Source organism: Oncorhynchus nerka, linkage group LG22 (assembly GCF_034236695.1).
Source record: "Oncorhynchus nerka isolate Pitt River linkage group LG22, Oner_Uvic_2.0, whole genome shotgun sequence".
NCBI lineage: Eukaryota > Metazoa > Chordata > Actinopteri > Salmoniformes > Salmonidae > Oncorhynchus > Oncorhynchus nerka.
Genome location: NC_088417.1, coordinates 28,763,632 through 28,781,226, shown reverse-complemented (window position 1 = coordinate 28,781,226; position 17,595 = coordinate 28,763,632). Strand labels below are relative to the sequence as shown.

Genomic DNA, 17,595 nt, shown 5'->3' with positions numbered 1-17,595 from the left:
GATTTGTTTAACACTTTTTTGGTTACTACATGATTCCATATGTTTTATTTAATAGTTTTGATGTCTTCACTATTATTCTACAATGTAGAAAATAGTAAAAAAAATAAAGAAGAACCCTGGAATGAGTAGGTGTGTCCAAACTTTTGACTGGTACAGAATATATGATTTTTTTTCCCACAGAAAACTTGGGGGGCCAAATAAAACCACCCCTGGGCCAAATTAAGTCGGGAAACCCGGCCCGCCAGTATGGTATTAGATAGGGCCTAGATTTGATCCTGGGTGTACAGAGCTGCATTCGCTACATTCACAGAACTCCTCGCAATCATTATGGTTGTGTTTACAAAGTCTGCCCAATTCTGATCTTTTGCAACTAATTGGTCTTTTGACCAATCAGATCGCCAATAATTCGGCAAAAGATCAGAATTGAGCTGCCTGTGTAAACACAGTGGGACCACCATGTCTGTGTTGTCCATGGGGACCTATTGAGTCATACTCAGCACAGCAGCATACCACCCACCTGCCATCTTAGTACTAGGAACAAATATAATCGCCGTCTCTCTCTCTCTCGTGCTCTCTCCAGGCGCACTGGAGGTAATCCTGGTGCTAGTGATTAGTTGGTTACAAAGTAATTGCCAGGTGTGCCAGGAAACTAAGAATACTTTCCATCTGTACTGTATATCCCTAATATACTCTGAGAAGATGCTGTATTGGACTGGTATTCATATTTTATCTGTCTCTTTTTTAATTTACTGCAGTGGGCTAAATCAGGTTCACACATCATATTTATTCTACTTTAAAATAAAAGTATACACATCACATACATGGTTGTACCATGTCAGATATAGAATTGTAATGTATTCTATGTTGAGTTTGCATCCCAATATTACACTTTTATATTCATCACAGAAGACTGAAAAATAACAAAACCGTTTGACATAGAAACAGCTGATTTTCAGCATATTCTTTGAAATACTGTTTATTAATTATGAAATTATGAAAAATATTATTGACATTCCACCCATGAGGCCACTAGAGGGCACTTTGGTCAGTCAAATCAAATCAAATAAATAATTCCACTGCAGGAATGGTTCTCGTTTCTCTGCACTGTGCTTAAAGATATTTCCCACTAGCATCTTATACGAATTCTATACCAGATGAAGCATTTAAGAAAACACACACACACACATTAAGAGGTATGGAGCTTACTACTCTGTATAGCCAGAAATAGAAGCAGGTGGGATTTCCGTTCTGTTTTTACTTGGCTGTACCTCAACAAGGAAATAGGATTTCAGCACAAGTCACACACACTGTATGTGAAATCAGTCTTTACAGAAGCCAAATACAGAATAGAAGTTCTCTCAATCAAGACCAGCGACTATTCCACTGTAAAAGTTAGCCTACTTCCTTGAAGTCAGAAATTAGCTAGAGTACAGAGAGAAAGCAAAGAAACCCTTTTAAAATAAAACTTACACGTGAACTACCGCCACCCATCCCCTGACCTCCTTAAGTCACAAATACCTATAATCCCATAATCTTATTCAGCTACTTTGGGAGTCACAAGCTGCAAGTCATTCTGTAGTGAGGAGGGAAAACATCAAGCCATCGCTAAGCAGCTGCCTGCAGACACAATATAGGCCTACACCACACTAACAGTCTATTTGTAATCTTGCTTATGTTGTCCTTAGTACTGTAAACATGTAGACTATTGTCTTCCCACAAGCCACAGTCACTGCAGTTGTGGGAAGAGACTAGTCTACATGTTACTGTGCTGTGTACGGACAACACATGTATAAGCTTTTTACACGTTGTATTCGGCACGTGTCAAATAAAACGAGATTATTATTAACACATCTTATCTCAGTAGATGAACAGCCCCAGTATGAACTCTCTCTCACTCCCCATGTTCTCCCCTATCTCTTTAACAACTTTGTTATGTCCTACTACCCCTATTTGGCAGTTCCTGTGGGGTGTACTGGCTGAACTAATAGCCCATAGACAGTTTCACAGCCAGGTGTTATTCATGTTCTTACCCTTCAGCCCCATCAGCGGGTTTGTCCCCTTCTGCAGGTACAGGTGCTGGGGCAGCGGCCGGGGCAGGGGCTGGGGCAGCGGCCGGGGCTGGGGCAGGGGCTGGGGCAGGGGCTGGGGCTGGGGCAGGGGTTGGAGCTGGGGCAGGATCTATGGGTAGTGTACAAAAGATAATATGAGCAAGTGGATCAGTGTAGAACGTGAGTAGAGACTGAAACTTAAGACCATACACTGAGTATACCAAACATTAGGAACACCTTCCTATTATTGAGTTGCATCCCTTTTTGCCCTCAGAACAGCCTTAATGCTTTGGGGCATGGACTCTACAAGGTGTCCAAAGCGTTCCACAGGGATGCTGGCCCATGTTGACTCCAATGCATCCCAAAGTTGTGTCAAGTTGGCTGGATGTCCTATCGGGTGGTGGACCATTCTTGATACACACGGGAAACTGTTGAGCGTGAAAAACCCAGCAGGGTTGCAGTTCTTGACACACTCAAACAAGTGCGCCTGGCACCTACTATCATACCCCGTTCAAAGGAATGTAAATATTTTGTCTGTCCCATTCACCCTCTGAATGGCACACATACACAATCCATGTCTCAATTGTCTCAGGTTAAATATCCTTCTTTAACCTGCCCCTCCTCTTCATCTACACTGATTGAAGTGGATTTAACAAGTGACATCAATATGGGATCGTAGCTTTCACCTGGGCAGTCTATGTCATGGAAAGAGCATGGTTTGTATATTCAATATATATTACTTAGGGGAAAAACAACATGACAACATCTGAAAGTAATGGAATTGCTTACTGCCATTACACACAAAAAGCTATCATAAATGAAGCATTTGTTGTTCTAGAATGCACTGAGTGTCAGTGTGTGTCTCTGAGATGTGGATTAGTGAAAGAGAAAAGGTGCCGAGGGAGTGGACATGTGTTGTTTCTGCTGCTGGTGTATAGGAACAGACAGATGGACTAGGGAGCAGGCTGTCATGTGTGTCCTACTTCCCAAACCAGCACTCATGTCTCAACAACACAGGTAGATCAAACATTAGCTTATCTTTCACCTCAGCATTGAAATAGTTAACTGGAATGATATGATAAACAAACCAATTTAATTATATAATGGAATCAAATTTAGTTGTTACTAAATAAAATAATTGAATGATATGATGGAGTAAAATGTAGTAAGTAGTAAGTTACTATCTTTGAATGAGAGCCTGAGAGAAAGGGAGGATATTGAAGAATCAGGGAGCCAAAGCTTCACATGTCACAATCACTTTGGGAGTTTGGGCCTTGTTAAATCAAATGTAGAGGTCTGCCAGATTCCCAATGTAAGAAAAAGTATTTTTGGAATAATGTAATCAACAAAAAATGTTTTGTTTGCAATATACTCTGTTAGTTACGCAAAAATAAACTCAACTGGATCCCAAATCAAACATACGTTTTTTTTGCCAGAAACCTTCAACTTCTGCTTTGTTTTTGTTCTTTACTTGAAACCCAGCCCATTGTTATATATAGTACTGTTGGGTAAAATAAAGCAGAGATCACAGTTAACATACATCTCCTGGAGTTCCAGGAAATCCATAGACAAGAGGGTAGAATGAGACTTCGTTAATGTTGTGGCTGCAACATTTCTGGGTGTGTGCCAGAGGGTATGCCACAGCCAAAACGCCAACAATGAAAAGTCTTAATTCTGTCCCCTTGTGTTTGAGTATTATATGACACAAACTGAGCAAGTTCAATAGCATATAGAAGCAAGAGAAAATGCTAGATGAAAACAAACAAACTTACCTGCTGGTTTAGCCTCCTCCTTCTTAGGTTCTTCCTCTTTCTTCTCCTCATCCTTTTTCTCTGCAGGCTTCTCCTCTTCCTGGGAAAACAACAGCCCATATTCACCAACAGACTTAGAGTAATGCTGATCTAGGATCAGATTTCCCCTTTTATTCATTATTACCTGAAAAGGCTAAACTGATCCTAGATCAGCACTCCTACTCTTAGATATGGTCCAATGAGACATGAAGACAGGTGCCCAATAGCACCGAAGTGACACAGTTCAATTTTTATTTTTTAAGGTCTGAGGCTTTTTGACCAGTCATATTCTTGAAGCTCAAGAAAGAAACACTTACCTTTCTAGTACATATGGAAATTAAAAAGGTTCATGAATTACTTTTTGGTGGGTTACTGTCAAAATGATTTATTACAACAAAAAAAATAGTCATCGATGACAGGCGCATGGGCCCCCAGAGCTTGTGGGCCCTCCCACCTTGCGAGGTGTGCGGGGGTGTCCGGTATGCCAGTACTCATAAGTATGATGCTGTGGAAACAATTAAGTGTATCCCATCTCACAAAATCAAACTATTATTTTTCGGAGGGCTTGGGTTCTTCATTCAATGCCCAGGATGCACTTGGAGGGACGGGGGCAGAATCCATGTTGGAAATAAAGTGTATGAAAACTCATGGCTTGTAGACAGTACATCTGTCTAACTCCAAAGTGAGCATTTTCTTACTTTGGAGTCTATGATAGATTAATGGTTTTTGTCTTATTAACAAACATCTTTAATCATATCCTAAGAAAAGGATGATCCAATAATTAAATCAGTGAAAATCCTCTCGGTGTCTTTCATACATGAATTCCCTCCTCCTCTTCAATAACAAACACTTTCTATAAGAGTCTTTCCAGACTGAGGCCAATTACTCAGGCCACTGACGGCCGAAACGTTACAATTTGAACTTTAACTCGATAAATAATCAATAATTTAATTGTGAGCAAGAGTCACACATATTCCTTCTAAACGCCATTATGATGTTTGGTTACACCTCATCTCATGTTGGTTGACAACTTCTTCTCCTCTACAAAGGCCAATTACTCAGCCTGAAACCCAGGCTATAAGTGCTTCTCAACCCTAGTGCTATGCTATACTGTTGATAGGAGGTATTTGAGATAGCTTGGTTTCAATGCTTCAGAGTCCAGCCTGTTTCAACCTGAGGCTTTCCCTAATCCGACTGACTCAGCTGACATGGTTTGCTGTCCAGTCCATCTCACCATCTCATGAGTCACTGGCCAGTGTCAGAATCACTGAGAGATACTGTTGAATCTAATATTAATTTAGAACATGACATTTTGTCCACTTTAAAGGGGCCATCTGGGATTCAAACAACAGCAGACTGGATGCCCCACCACTTTCTTGGTAAACAGCAAGCATTATAAAATATAAAGACAAAATACTGTTTCGAGCAATTTGTCATGGGATAAGGTTAATTAGTCAAACCGTATGTTGACTGTATATATGCCAACCATATTATATTACATCTTTAGGGCCATTTAATCCTGTGTACAGTTTAAGACATTCAGAAACAATCCTAAACAACATTTACATACATCAATAACAGCCAGTCAGTATACTAAAGTCCCACAATATCTATATAATCAGTGGTAATAATATAGGCAGTGTTTATTCAACCGCTCTAAAAATGAATACATTTCTACCCCTATGTCTAAGTATTCATCCTGCCGGAAAACACTTTCAATGATATATCCCGCTGTAGTGTTTAGGAAAGAGAGGCGATGCCTTACCTTTGCTGGAGGTGCTGGGGCAGGAGCAGGAGCTGGTGCGGGGGCAGGATCCGTGGCAGGAGCAGCAGTGGCATCCGACTTCGGAGGTGGCTCGGGCACCGAGAACAGTGCTTTGAGCTTGCCAAACATGGTGGTTGTTTGGCTAGTGGGCAGTGTGAGCAACAGAGAACCCGGCGAGCCTATCCAGGGTAACAGATCTGATCCTTAGACTCTCTCCTCTATCTAACTAACTGTCTAACCCTGAATGCCTGACAATCGGAGCGACAGCCTGCCTCAGGTAATTAATCTCCAGTTCCATGAATTCCTTCATAGGAACTCCCCCTCTGCTCTTCACACTTCTCCACTCTTCCTATGGGATGGGTCAACAAAGAGCAGCTATCACTGCCACCTATGGCTGCTTCACGTCTCCAACACTCTTCCTGTGACGTTGGACTGTTTGGTAAAAGTACTCTACTCAAAGGTGTTGAATGAGCAGCAACTCTACCGTAGGAGGCCATTTTGTTTCTTGTCCATGGCTGCAGCAATCATGACAGTAGGTTTGGATAATTGACAATGAATTCAAATCAATGAATTGATCAATCAGAGAAGTCCAAGAGTTGATCAACAAACTTCAAATAAGTTTAACACCAGATTCAGGTACATTTCTTAATACACAATAGTAACGTAGCAACAGAAGAATTGCACTGTGACTCTTAGGTAGGGGCTAAACTCAGCTATGTTAAAGTGAATATAGTATTTGGGTTATTCTTAGCTTCACTGGCTACTGTGTGTTAAAGCTGGGGACAGATACAGAGAGGAGCCCACTTACTTAATTAAACATCACAATGTCCCGCCCCTTTCCTAGCTAAGACTTCACAATGTCCCACCCTGGATAAGGGGATTATTGGACTGAGATCTCCATGGTTGGCTTGCTTTCACATTCAACTACTATTCAACACAACACACAATAGATCATGAAGAAGAATATGATACTATGGAACTGATGCAGTTGTTAGTAAATGAGAATTTATTTATTTAGGTAAATGTGTATCTTACAAAGCAGACAGATCGTATTAAATGTCACTTAAGTAGCTTGTTTCGTAGCTAAACTGTTACTCACCCGTTACACGGAAAAATAAATCCTTTGATTGGCACTGCATCCATAACTGTCACCACAAACTACATGAGTTGTGTATTGGCAAATACAAATCGTGATTGGTCACAAAAATAACAGTTTCTAAACCTGAAATATAATTTATAATTGATATGAAATGAAAAATGATCACTTTGTCTTTTCTTTAATTATTGCACATCTTAATAAAGTTTTTGAAAGATTAAACAATTCTAAAGGATAGTATGCGAGAGGGTAGTTGTATCCCTCTTACACAAATCCCTCAAAATAGTGTTCTGTACACACACTCACATACTGTTCATTTAGCTGTGAGTAAAGAGGGGATTGAACAATAATGCACTGTAAATTCACCACAAAAGTAATACATATGAGAAACGATGCAGACGATACGATGATATTCTCAATCTTTATGGTTTTGAGTGGCATGCTACAAGAGAAAGAAAACCACAACACAGTACAGTAGATTACAAACCAGCTCGAGCCACTAACAGTATTTATAATAGTTGCCTTGTACATTATCAACTGTAAACTGAACATATACGGTACATGCCTGTTGTTAACAACGGGTCAAAGTGAGAGTAAGGGATGTTTCTTACCTTGAGTTTCTCCAAAAAGCCTTTGCTGCCCCCAAAGACACGCAGCATTTTAGGAGTGGGGGGTTTGGGTCCGAACAGCGCCAGTCCTTTCTTTTTATCTTCAACAGCCTTAGCAGCAGCTGGACCCTTAGCCTTCATCAGTTTCCTTGGAAAATAATGAGTCAAAAAGGAGTCAGGTATATCTCCATTACATGACAACATTTTATTTGAATAGTCCATCTATAGCTCAATAAACTATAAATAGAGTTTGATGAGCTATTACCGTATAGATGGATTATCCAAATACATATTTGTATTGATAAAGGTTAGCAGGGAAGCAGTATTCTTTAGTATTTTAAATGTTTCCCCTACAAGAGACTACTACTACTAACTAATTATCTTAGATTAAAACTAGGAACTAATCCAATGCAGTACCAATAATACAGCCAGTCTCCTCTCTTACTTTCCTTTCCTGGCTAGAACCTTCTGAGCCATTGGGTAGTGGACCAGAATTTCAAAGAGATCCTTCTTTTCCAGGACGGACAGGTTAGCAAAGCCGTGAGCTTTGACATTAGCTGTCCTCCTGTTCCCGCCATCTTTAGACGATTGCAACAGACTGTTGAAGAAAAACACTCCAATTGTATAATATAAACTCACAACAAGCGTCTTGGTGTAGGCTACACCATGTCTGCTTCCGAAATGGCAGCCTATTTCCTACATAGTGCACAACTTGCAGTACAGCGCCCTTAACCACTGCCACCCGGGAGGCCGATAGTGCACTACTTTTGATTAGAGTGCATAGAGGATTACTTAACAGAGCCTTATTATATGGGCCCTGGTCAAATAGTGCACTGTAGGAAATAGTGTGCCATTTCAGATGCAGCCCATTGTTTCATGTTCACAGTAGAGCTCTGTTCTGTACCTGATTTCTCCAAACACACAGCCGGCCTTCAGTGTAACGAACACGATGGAGTTATCTGGTCCACCAACCACCTGTACTGCTCCAGACTTGATTATGTACATCTCTTTACCAATATCTCCCTACGGGATAAGATAGTTAGATAGAAAACTGTCATGCTATAGATGTACAGTGCCTTCAGAAAGTATTCACACCCCATTATGTACAGTGCCTTCAGAAATGATTCACACCCCTTGACTTTTTCCACATTTTGTTGTGTTACTGTTGGAGGAAATTATAGTTGAAATGATTAATTATGTATACATTTCAATTAGAACCATTCATTTTAATACTATTATGTTGTGGTATGAAATGTATGGGTTTTTGGTTAAACTAGGACTGAAAATGTAGTTAAAACGAATGAATTGTCTGTACCTTGCGGGTTTAAGGGAGAGGGATGGCATATCTCTTTAGACAGATAAAAATGTTTGTTTGATGTTCCATTAGTGGAGAAGAGTATATCTTTTAGACAGATTGGAATGTTTGTTTTATGAGGGGAGTAGAAGACAATCTCCAGACCTGAAGACACTGCGCTATTGTGTGGATCGGAGAGAGTGTGAGAAACTGATGACGTCATTTTATGTTCTCTCTTTAAAATGTAATGTTCTTTGTATTTTGGGTCAGTACTCATCAAGAATAAATGCTGAACTTCATGCAAAATGATAAATTTACAACTTATTATGAAATACATAGAGTGTGAATTTGGTTTTGGCTACAAAACATATAGGAATTTAGAATTCCTCTAACAGTTACAGGCTGAATTTAAAATAGATTACATTTAGATTTTGTGTCCCTGGCAATACCCCCATAATGTCAAAGTGGAATTTTTAACAAATGAATAAAAAATGAAAAGCTGAATGGTTTTGAGTCAATAAGCATTCAACCTCTTCGTTATGACAAGCCTAAATAAGTCCAGGAGTAAAATTGTGTTGTGTCTGGGCAATCATTAAATGTGAAGACTTATTTATATCAAATCAGTTCTCTAGGTTTAATTATTACGTGACTGAAATAATCATGCAAACATTAATTAACTAGGAAGGCGGGGCACCATGGAAAATGGTGATTTACAGAGTTATAATTTACACAATATAACTCTTAAGATATTTTAAAATCTGATCAATTACAGTCTTCTGTTAATGAATTATTATTACCTCATCAGTACTCATTACTGAACGTCGCAAACCCTTGGAGACCTGCACGAACCCTAGCCTAAATCATGAATCAGCGATATACAAATTGGCATATTTATTTATTCACTAACTAACTAAATAATCACACAGAATTAGATAACAAACAAACAGTTGATATTTGGGTTACTACATGATACAAAGACAAAGTCTCTAGCGGACGAAGCCGATATGACGGCTTGGTAGACAAAGGAAAGGGGTGGGGACTGAGAAAGGCAAGGAAAAATGGATTCACTATACACAGTCTATAATTATATTAATTGAAATGATAATCCTTTGCACCTTTTTCGAGAATAATTGCAATGTATATATTTACGCCCGTATGCCGTTGCTGTCTTCTCTGTTGGAATCACCGGTCCGTCTGCTGGAGAGTCAGTTCATCAGAGAGTCTCTGGTTAACTTCCCCAGAAGTCACAATGTTCTTTGTGGTTGTAGCTTTCTCCGCAGCTCTGGATAGTGTCTGTTATAATGGATACGTCAGGCCTACCGTTGGTCGTTGCATAGAATATATAGTTTCGCGGTTGTCAGTATTCTCGTACTAGACTTACGTACAGTTGAAGTCGGAAGTTTACATACACCTTAGCCAAATACATTTCAACTCCGTTTTTCACAATTCCTGACTTCTAATCCAAGTTTTAGTCTTAGGTCAGTAGGTCACCACTTTATTTTAAGAATGTCAAATCTCAGAATAATAGTAAAGAGAATGATTTATTTGAGCATTTCTTTCTTTCATCACATTCCCAGTGGTCAGAAGTTTACATACAGTGAATTAGTATTTGGTAGCATTGCCTTTAAATTGCTTAACTTGGGTCAAACTTTTCAGGTAGCCTCCCACAAGCTTCCCACAATAAGTTGGATGAATTTTGGCCCATTCCTCCTGACAGAGCTGGTGTAACTGAGTCAGGTTTGTAGGCCTCTTTGCTCGCACACGCTTTTTCAGTTCTGCCCACACATTTTCTATAGGATTGAGGTCAGGGCTTTGTGATGGCCACTCCAAAACCTTGACTGTGTTGTCCTTAAGCCATTTTGCCACAACTTTGGAAGTATGCTAGGGAAGACTTCAATATATCCACATAATTTTAGTCCCTCATGATGCCATCTATTTTGTGAAGTGCACCAGTCCCTCCTGCAGCAAAGCACCCCCACAACATGATGCTGCCACCCCTGTGCTTCACAGTTGGGATGGTGTTCTTCGGCTTGCAAGCATCCCCCTTTCTCCTACAAACATAACGATGGTCATTATGGCCAAACAGTTCTATTTTTGTTTCATCAGACCAGAGGACATTTCTCCAAAAAGTACGATCTTTGTCCCCATGTGCAGTTGCAAACCGTAGTCTGGCTTTTTTATGGCAGTTTTGGAGATGTGGCTTCTTCCTTGCTGAGTGCCCTTTCAGGACTCGTTTTACTGTGAATATAGATACTTTTATACCTGTTTCCTCCAGTATCTTCACAAGGTCCTTTGCTGTTGTTCTGGAATTGATAAGCACTTTTCGCACCAAAGTACGTTCATCTCTAGGAGACAGAACGAGTCTCCTTCCTGAGCGGTATGACGGCTGCGTGGTCCCATGGTGTTTATACTTGTGTACTATTGTTTGTACAGATGAACGTGGTACCTTCAGGCATTTGGAAATTGCTTGAAGGTAGGTCTACAATTTTTTTTCTGAGGTCTTGGCTGATTTCTTTAGATTTTCCCATTATGTCATTCAAAGAGGCACTGAGTTTGAAGGTAGGCCTTGAAATACATCCACAGGTACACCTCCAATTGACTCAAATGATGTCAATTAGCCTATCAGAAGCTTCTAAAGCCATGATATCATTTTCTGGAATGTTCCAAGCTGTTTCAAGGCACAGTCAACTTAGTGTATGTAAACTTCTGACCCACTGGAATTGTGATACAGTGAATTATAAGTGAAATAGTCTGTCTGTAAACAATTGTTGGAAAAATTACTTGTGTCATGCACAAAGTAGCTGTCCTAACCGACTTGCCAAAACTATAGTTTGTTAACAAGAAATTTGTGGAGTGGTTGAAAAACGAGTTATAATGACTCCAACCTAAGTGTATGTAAACGTCCGACTTCAACTGTAATTTCTCGCTTCAGACTAGTAATTATACACGTCTAGGAAATTCTGTAGTGATCGATAGTCTCAGAGTTGAACCATTTCCAGCCGTGTAGCCAAATCTACAGCTGCATCGTCTACGTGGCCTGTAGAAGTGTAGCCATTCCAACGTGGGGACTGTACACTTTAAGAGATACAGTTATGTGTGTTTCCTGTCCTTCATGAGATCACCAAATGAAACACACTCGACATGACTGTCCCTTAAGTGTCCACGGACCATTCCCACATTCTCAAAAATAGAAACATCATTATTCAATCTTTTGATGGCCAAGGGTCTCTCTGTGTTCCATAGTTTACATTCCAACCTCGAACACTACAGAGCATAGGGACAGCGTATTTTATGACCGACCATAAAACAGTCTACTTTCCGCTCTCCCCCTCTTTGAGAGAGAGCATGCTGTAGAGCGGACCCCCCTGTAACCCGATCCTTCAGATCGTCACAGGAGAGTTATGACAATTGTCACATAGTAAGTTGCATGGATTCACTCTGTGTGCAATAATAGTGGAATAAATCAAGGGGTATGAATACTTTCCGAAGGCACTGTACATCTCTTTTAACATTATCTCCCTATGGGGAACCAAATATACACACATATAGATGATTTTAAAAAGCTGAGTATACTGCATGTCTTTACCAATATTACCCTATGCGGACGACCGCATTTAACAGTTCCTTTATAGACTACATGAAACAGCTAATTCCATGACTGCGTCTCTCTCTATCACCCCTTTTTTGTTTATCTCTCTCCCTCTATGTAATTTCACCTCCAGCGATGACAGGATTATGTTTGACATGGTCAAGGAAGTGCTTCGGCAGCAGCAGATAGAGAAGGTAGTCAATAAAACACACTCACACACAAACTCACCTTCTGCACCACAAAGTCCCCAGGTAGATATATAATAGACTTAAGCCTCAGCAACATGTCTACCAACATCTGGTTATCACAACCCTGAGGAAATACAATTCAACATCATAGACTAAAGCATCACAAGGTATTACATGTACACATTTCTGTGAGGTTGATTAAAGGAACATTCAAGATATGATGCAAAATGCATCATACTGGCTGTATTTCTGTACTTTGAAAGTTATATATCTTGAAAATTTGATCGCTGACATGCAAAATATTTGGGGCCTATATCAACAATGGCCTAATGAAACAAATACCGAAATATAGTTTTTGGGTGGAGTTTTCCTTTAAGTAATGTTTGTCTGTGCTTTTTGTAAGTGTGTGTGTGCGTGTTAGTGATGCGCGGGTTGACTCATATCCTGGCGGGTTTAGGGTCATGAAATATTGTATGGATGAAGGGCGGGTGGGTTGCAGCCGGGCGGTTTGAATAAAGAGAAAACAATACCTTAAAAAACCCATAAATGTATAATTCTTGTGCAATTTATGTCTATAGGCTATATTTAGGTTTTCCTTTAATTAATATAGGCTATCTGGCATTAGTGTGTAAGCCTAATGCTTGATGTCCACCAGATGCATTTTGTTTGTTTTGCTAGCCCGCATTTTCAGTACTTGACCTATGTGCTTTGCTTTTCATCTTGCTAAAAGCTAGCTGTTTGGAGTCTGTGTTTGCACTTCTGTTTGTACCACCGCATGGTAAAGCAACGAATGAGCTGAAAATATTGAACACGTGGTACACAGAACGCACCACGGCACCCCTAACATAGCACCGCGGCACCCCTAACATAGTGTTGCAGTCTGCTCCATTGACAATGAATGACTTCCAACTGAATGCAAAGTGTATGATGTATCTGGTGGACATGAGGCGCTCATTCTAAGGCCTAACTGTACTGTACATGAGCCAAATACACTACACGCCCAATGCTTTTGGGAACAGGCAGAACAAATACATATCAATCCACAGAGGCAAAAACGAAAATGTCATAGTTTAATTCAATAAGTGAAAAGCTGCAAAATGGAGTGTTGAAAACAAAGAGAAGAGAGGGCCAAAAAAGTAATGTTTGGGAAAGATTTGGTGAAGTGGTAAAAGAGGATGATAGAAGTGTTATTTGTGATGATTGTGAGGTGCTATATATAAAATCGACAATAACAAGATGGGGACTTAAAATCAGCCTGGTCACCAGTGATACAAGTCAGTATTCTACGTACATCCATTTCGGAGTATGTCAGGAGATGACGTGGATACCGGCCACTAGGGGCAACAGCGAGAGCTGTTACGTTCAAGTAGGTGGTGGCAGATGGGGATGGCAGATGGGCGTAAGTATTTGCCTCGGATTCCAAATGTTGCACGTTTGAATCCAGCGATAGAAAGTTGATTTTTACACTTGAGTTTTAAGCCTATCCCAAACCTTAACCATTCAAAGTTAATGCCTAACCTTAAGAATTTGGAGTTAATGCCTGAACTTAACCCTAACCTTAAACATTCAGAGTTAATGTCTAAACTTAACCTTAAACACTTGGAAATTTGATGTTTGGAACAACTTTGAAATGTGACAGTTGAGAGAAACATGGATGAACGTCTAATTCTGAAGTGAGACTGTGAGAGCTGGTAGCTTCAAATAGGCCTATGGCACATCAAGGGAACCGTAGCCTACTGTTCAGATGGTCTAAATGGAAACTGAAATCTGCACACTGACTGTAGGTCTATAACCTCTCACACAGCCTTAATATTAACTACTGAAGAATTAAGTATGTCTTGTATTAAAATTATACACCAAATGTAGGGTAAATGTTGACTTGGGAACAGGAGTGGAGTGATTTCTTTCTTTCACCATCTTGAGAGAATGTGAACTCGCAGTTAGATACTGTCTGTAGAGGTGCGATCTTTATCAGCATCATAAAAGCTGATAGTATTTCAACCACATAAAATATGCATCCAATCAAACCTGAAATATTACCAGAAACATGTTGGGTCGTTTTTACAGCTTTCTATGTCCTTACAACTGGTCAAATATTTGTCATTTGGAAATTTTGCACAGAACATATTTCCAGTCAAAAAATGTATTGCATTTTATCACAGGTCCCTAAACGTATTTGCTCCGCGAAAGAAGCAGAGATGACAGAGATAACTTTATCGATGTCAACACTACACTAACACTACAATAGACACTGAATCATTCATTGTATCGATTATTGATATTATTCTGGTGAGCAAGGGTTTATTTAGTCTTCTAGGGCAACATATAAGGTCAAAAGAAAAGCTACATGTATCTAACTATAGACAAGTTGACTAACAAATAGCCTACAAAAAAATATTGGAAATTATAAACCGAAACATATCTAAATCAGGACCAAAACAATCCTGCACCCCCTTTTAAAAAATCATTCTGCAGTCTCTGACTGTAGCCTATAGCGCATGTTCTATATTAGCAGGTTAGGGTCGGGTTAGGGCCTCAGATTTTCACTTTATCGCATAGCCGACTCACGCACCACTAGTGTGCTTGCATACATGCTTTCGTGTGTACCTTAAATAGATCAATTTTCTGGAAGGTAGCCAGGTTGATGTCAACAGCAATGGCTGTCCTCATGACGAGAGGCATCTGCTCCAGCAGCTCAGACTCATCTAAAGGCAGGCAAGAAGAACCATACATACACAGGTAATTACGGATGTCTTATCGAACAGAACTCGTATTCACTTAGACCTGAGCCTCTGTTAAAGGTAGACTCGGCGATATGATGTAGATGCAGAAAGTAAACAGCATAGTGGGTCAATTTCTGGGACAACCAAGAGTGTTGAAGCGCGAGGCTCAACTTCTCCACTGTTATACCACGCTGTACACCGTGTGAAGCAAACCCGTGCACATGCACAGATACTGTGTGTGACTGTGGGAGAGCGAAGTGTTGCATCTCCCTCATCTCACTGTTTCTGGTGCTGCTCCTGGCAACGTCATTTTGTAGAGTCTACCTTTAATGCTTGAAGTAAAATATTGAGGTTGCGTCTCAAATAGGGAATAGAGTGCCACTTGAGACGCACCTGAGAGTTTCCTTACCCAGCATGCCCTGTGCGTCCCAGGTGTAGTTGTACCAGGTGCGTATTCTGTTCTGGCACAGTTTGGGGATGTTATTTGACACCATATAATACACAGTGTTGTCCATGGAGGAACGAAAGTAGGTCTGGCCTGTGGTGGCTGCCCCAATGACATCTCTCATCTGGAATGGATCATATTAGACACATAAGTCAACTGAGCTCAAGTTCAACTTATATTCATAGATCCATTTGTTACAAGTTGGTTGTCAGCAAAATTACACGTAAATCTTTTTTTTTTTACAAACCCCCCACCCCCGCGCGCACACCAACTTGAAACAAATGTAATAAGTGACATTTACAATATATCAAATAAACATGTCACAGGAATTCCAAGCTAAATATAGGTCAGTGAGGCTGGTCAGTAGGATAAAATCATATTTGATTCATTACCAATCCACCACCTGACTACTTACCTGCATTTCTACAGGTTTATAATCTACTAAACTCAGCAAAAAAAGAAACGTCCCTTTTTCAGGACCCTGTTTTTCAAAGATAATTTGTAAAAATCCAAATAACTTCACAGATCTTCATTGTAAAGGTTTAACACTGTTTCTCATGCTTGTCCAATGAACCTTAAACAATTAATGAACATGCACCTGTGGAACTGTTGTTAAGACACAACAGCTTACAGACAGTAGGCAATTAAGGTCACAGTTATGAGAACTTAGGACACTAAAGAGGCCTTTCTACTGACTGAAAAACACCAAAAGAAAAATGCCCAGGGTCCCTATCATCTGCGTGAACGTGCCTTAGGCATGCTGCAAGGAGGCATGAGGACTGCAGTGGCCAGGGCAATAAATTGCAATGTCCGTACTGTGAGATGCCTAAGACAGCACTACAGGGAGACAGGACGGACAGCTGATCGTCCTTGCAGTGGCAGACCACGTGTAACAACACCTGCACAGGATCGGTACATCCGAACATCACACCTGCCGGACATTTACAGGATGGCAATAACAACTGCACGAGCTACACCAGCAATGCACAATCCCTCCATCAGTGCTCAGACTGTCCTCAATAGGCTGAGAGAGGCTGGACTGAGGGCTTGTAGGCCTGTTGTAAAGGCAGGTCCTCACCAGACATCACCGGCAACGACGTTACCTATGGTCACAAACCCACCATCGCTGGACCAAACAGGACTGGCAAAAAGTGCCCTTCACTGACGAGTCATGATTTTGTTTCACCAGGGGTGATGGTCAGGATTCGCATTCATCGTCAAAGGAATGAGCGTTACACCGAGGCCTGTACTCTGGAGCGGGATCGATTTGGAGGTGGAGGGTCTGTCATGGTCTGGGGCGGTGTGTCATAGCATCATCGGACTGAGCTTGTTGTCAATGCAGGCAATCTCAACGCTGTGCGTTACAGGGAAGACATCCTCCTCCCTCATGTGGTATCCTAACTGCAGGCTCATCCTGACATGACCCTCCAGCATGACAATGCCACCAGCGATACTGCTCGTTCTGTGTGTGATTTCCTGCAGGATAAGAATATCAGTGTTCTGCCATGGCCAGCGACGAGCCCGGATCTCAATCCCATTGAGCACGTCTGGGACCTGTTGGATCGGAGAGTGAGGGCTAGGGCCATTCCCCCCAGAAATGTCTGGGAACTTGCAGGTGCCTTGGTGGAAAAGTGGGGTAACAAGAACTGGCAAATCTGGTGCAGTCCATGAGGAGGAGATGCACTGCAGTACTAAATGTAGCTGGTGGCCACACCAGATGCTGACCGTTACTTTTGATTTTGACTCCCCCTTTGTTCAGGGACACATTATACCATTTATGTTAGTCACATGTCTGTGGAACTTGTTCAGTTTATGTCTCAGTTGTTGAATCTTGTTATGTTCATACAAATATTTACACATGTTAAGTTTGCTGAAAATTAAAGTAATTGACAGTGAGAGGACATTTCTTTTTTTGCTGAGTTTATATCTATATCCGTCTGGATAGATCAGAGTCCGGAGACTGAGGTGGCTATGGGCCAGGGAAATAACGCTATCATCAAACATCTTCTTTTGTTCACTTAAACAGTTTGAGTCTAATCGTGGACTAAA

General features: G+C 40.7%; 2 protein-coding genes across 2 annotated transcripts in view; both read right to left on the bottom strand.

Moving 5' to 3' along the window:
- The window catches only part of LOC115104517 (cyclic nucleotide-gated cation channel beta-3-like), a 33,436-nt gene extending 27,421 nt beyond the window's left edge, over positions 1-6,015 (bottom strand). The window contains exons 1-3 of the mRNA XM_065007115.1: positions 5,604-6,015; positions 3,821-3,899; positions 2,031-2,178 (exon numbers count right to left, since the gene is read on the bottom strand). Of these exons, the coding sequence (XP_064863187.1) occupies positions 2,031-2,178; positions 3,821-3,899; positions 5,604-5,732 (356 nt within the window). The 5' untranslated portion in view covers positions 5,733-6,015. The remainder of the gene's footprint in view (positions 1-2,030; positions 2,179-3,820; positions 3,900-5,603) is intronic.
- A 576-nt stretch (positions 6,016-6,591) lies between these two features.
- Positions 6,592-17,595, bottom strand: part of LOC115105080 (cyclic nucleotide-gated cation channel beta-3-like) — a 31,254-nt gene continuing 20,250 nt past the window's right edge. Inside the window, exons 12-18 of the mRNA XM_029626657.2 lie at positions 15,511-15,670; positions 14,986-15,083; positions 12,419-12,502; positions 8,212-8,330; positions 7,753-7,905; positions 7,311-7,455; positions 6,592-7,141 (exon numbers count right to left, since the gene is read on the bottom strand). Of these exons, the coding sequence (XP_029482517.2) occupies positions 7,115-7,141; positions 7,311-7,455; positions 7,753-7,905; positions 8,212-8,330; positions 12,419-12,502; positions 14,986-15,083; positions 15,511-15,670 (786 nt within the window). The 3' untranslated portion in view covers positions 6,592-7,114. The remainder of the gene's footprint in view (positions 7,142-7,310; positions 7,456-7,752; positions 7,906-8,211; positions 8,331-12,418; positions 12,503-14,985; positions 15,084-15,510; positions 15,671-17,595) is intronic.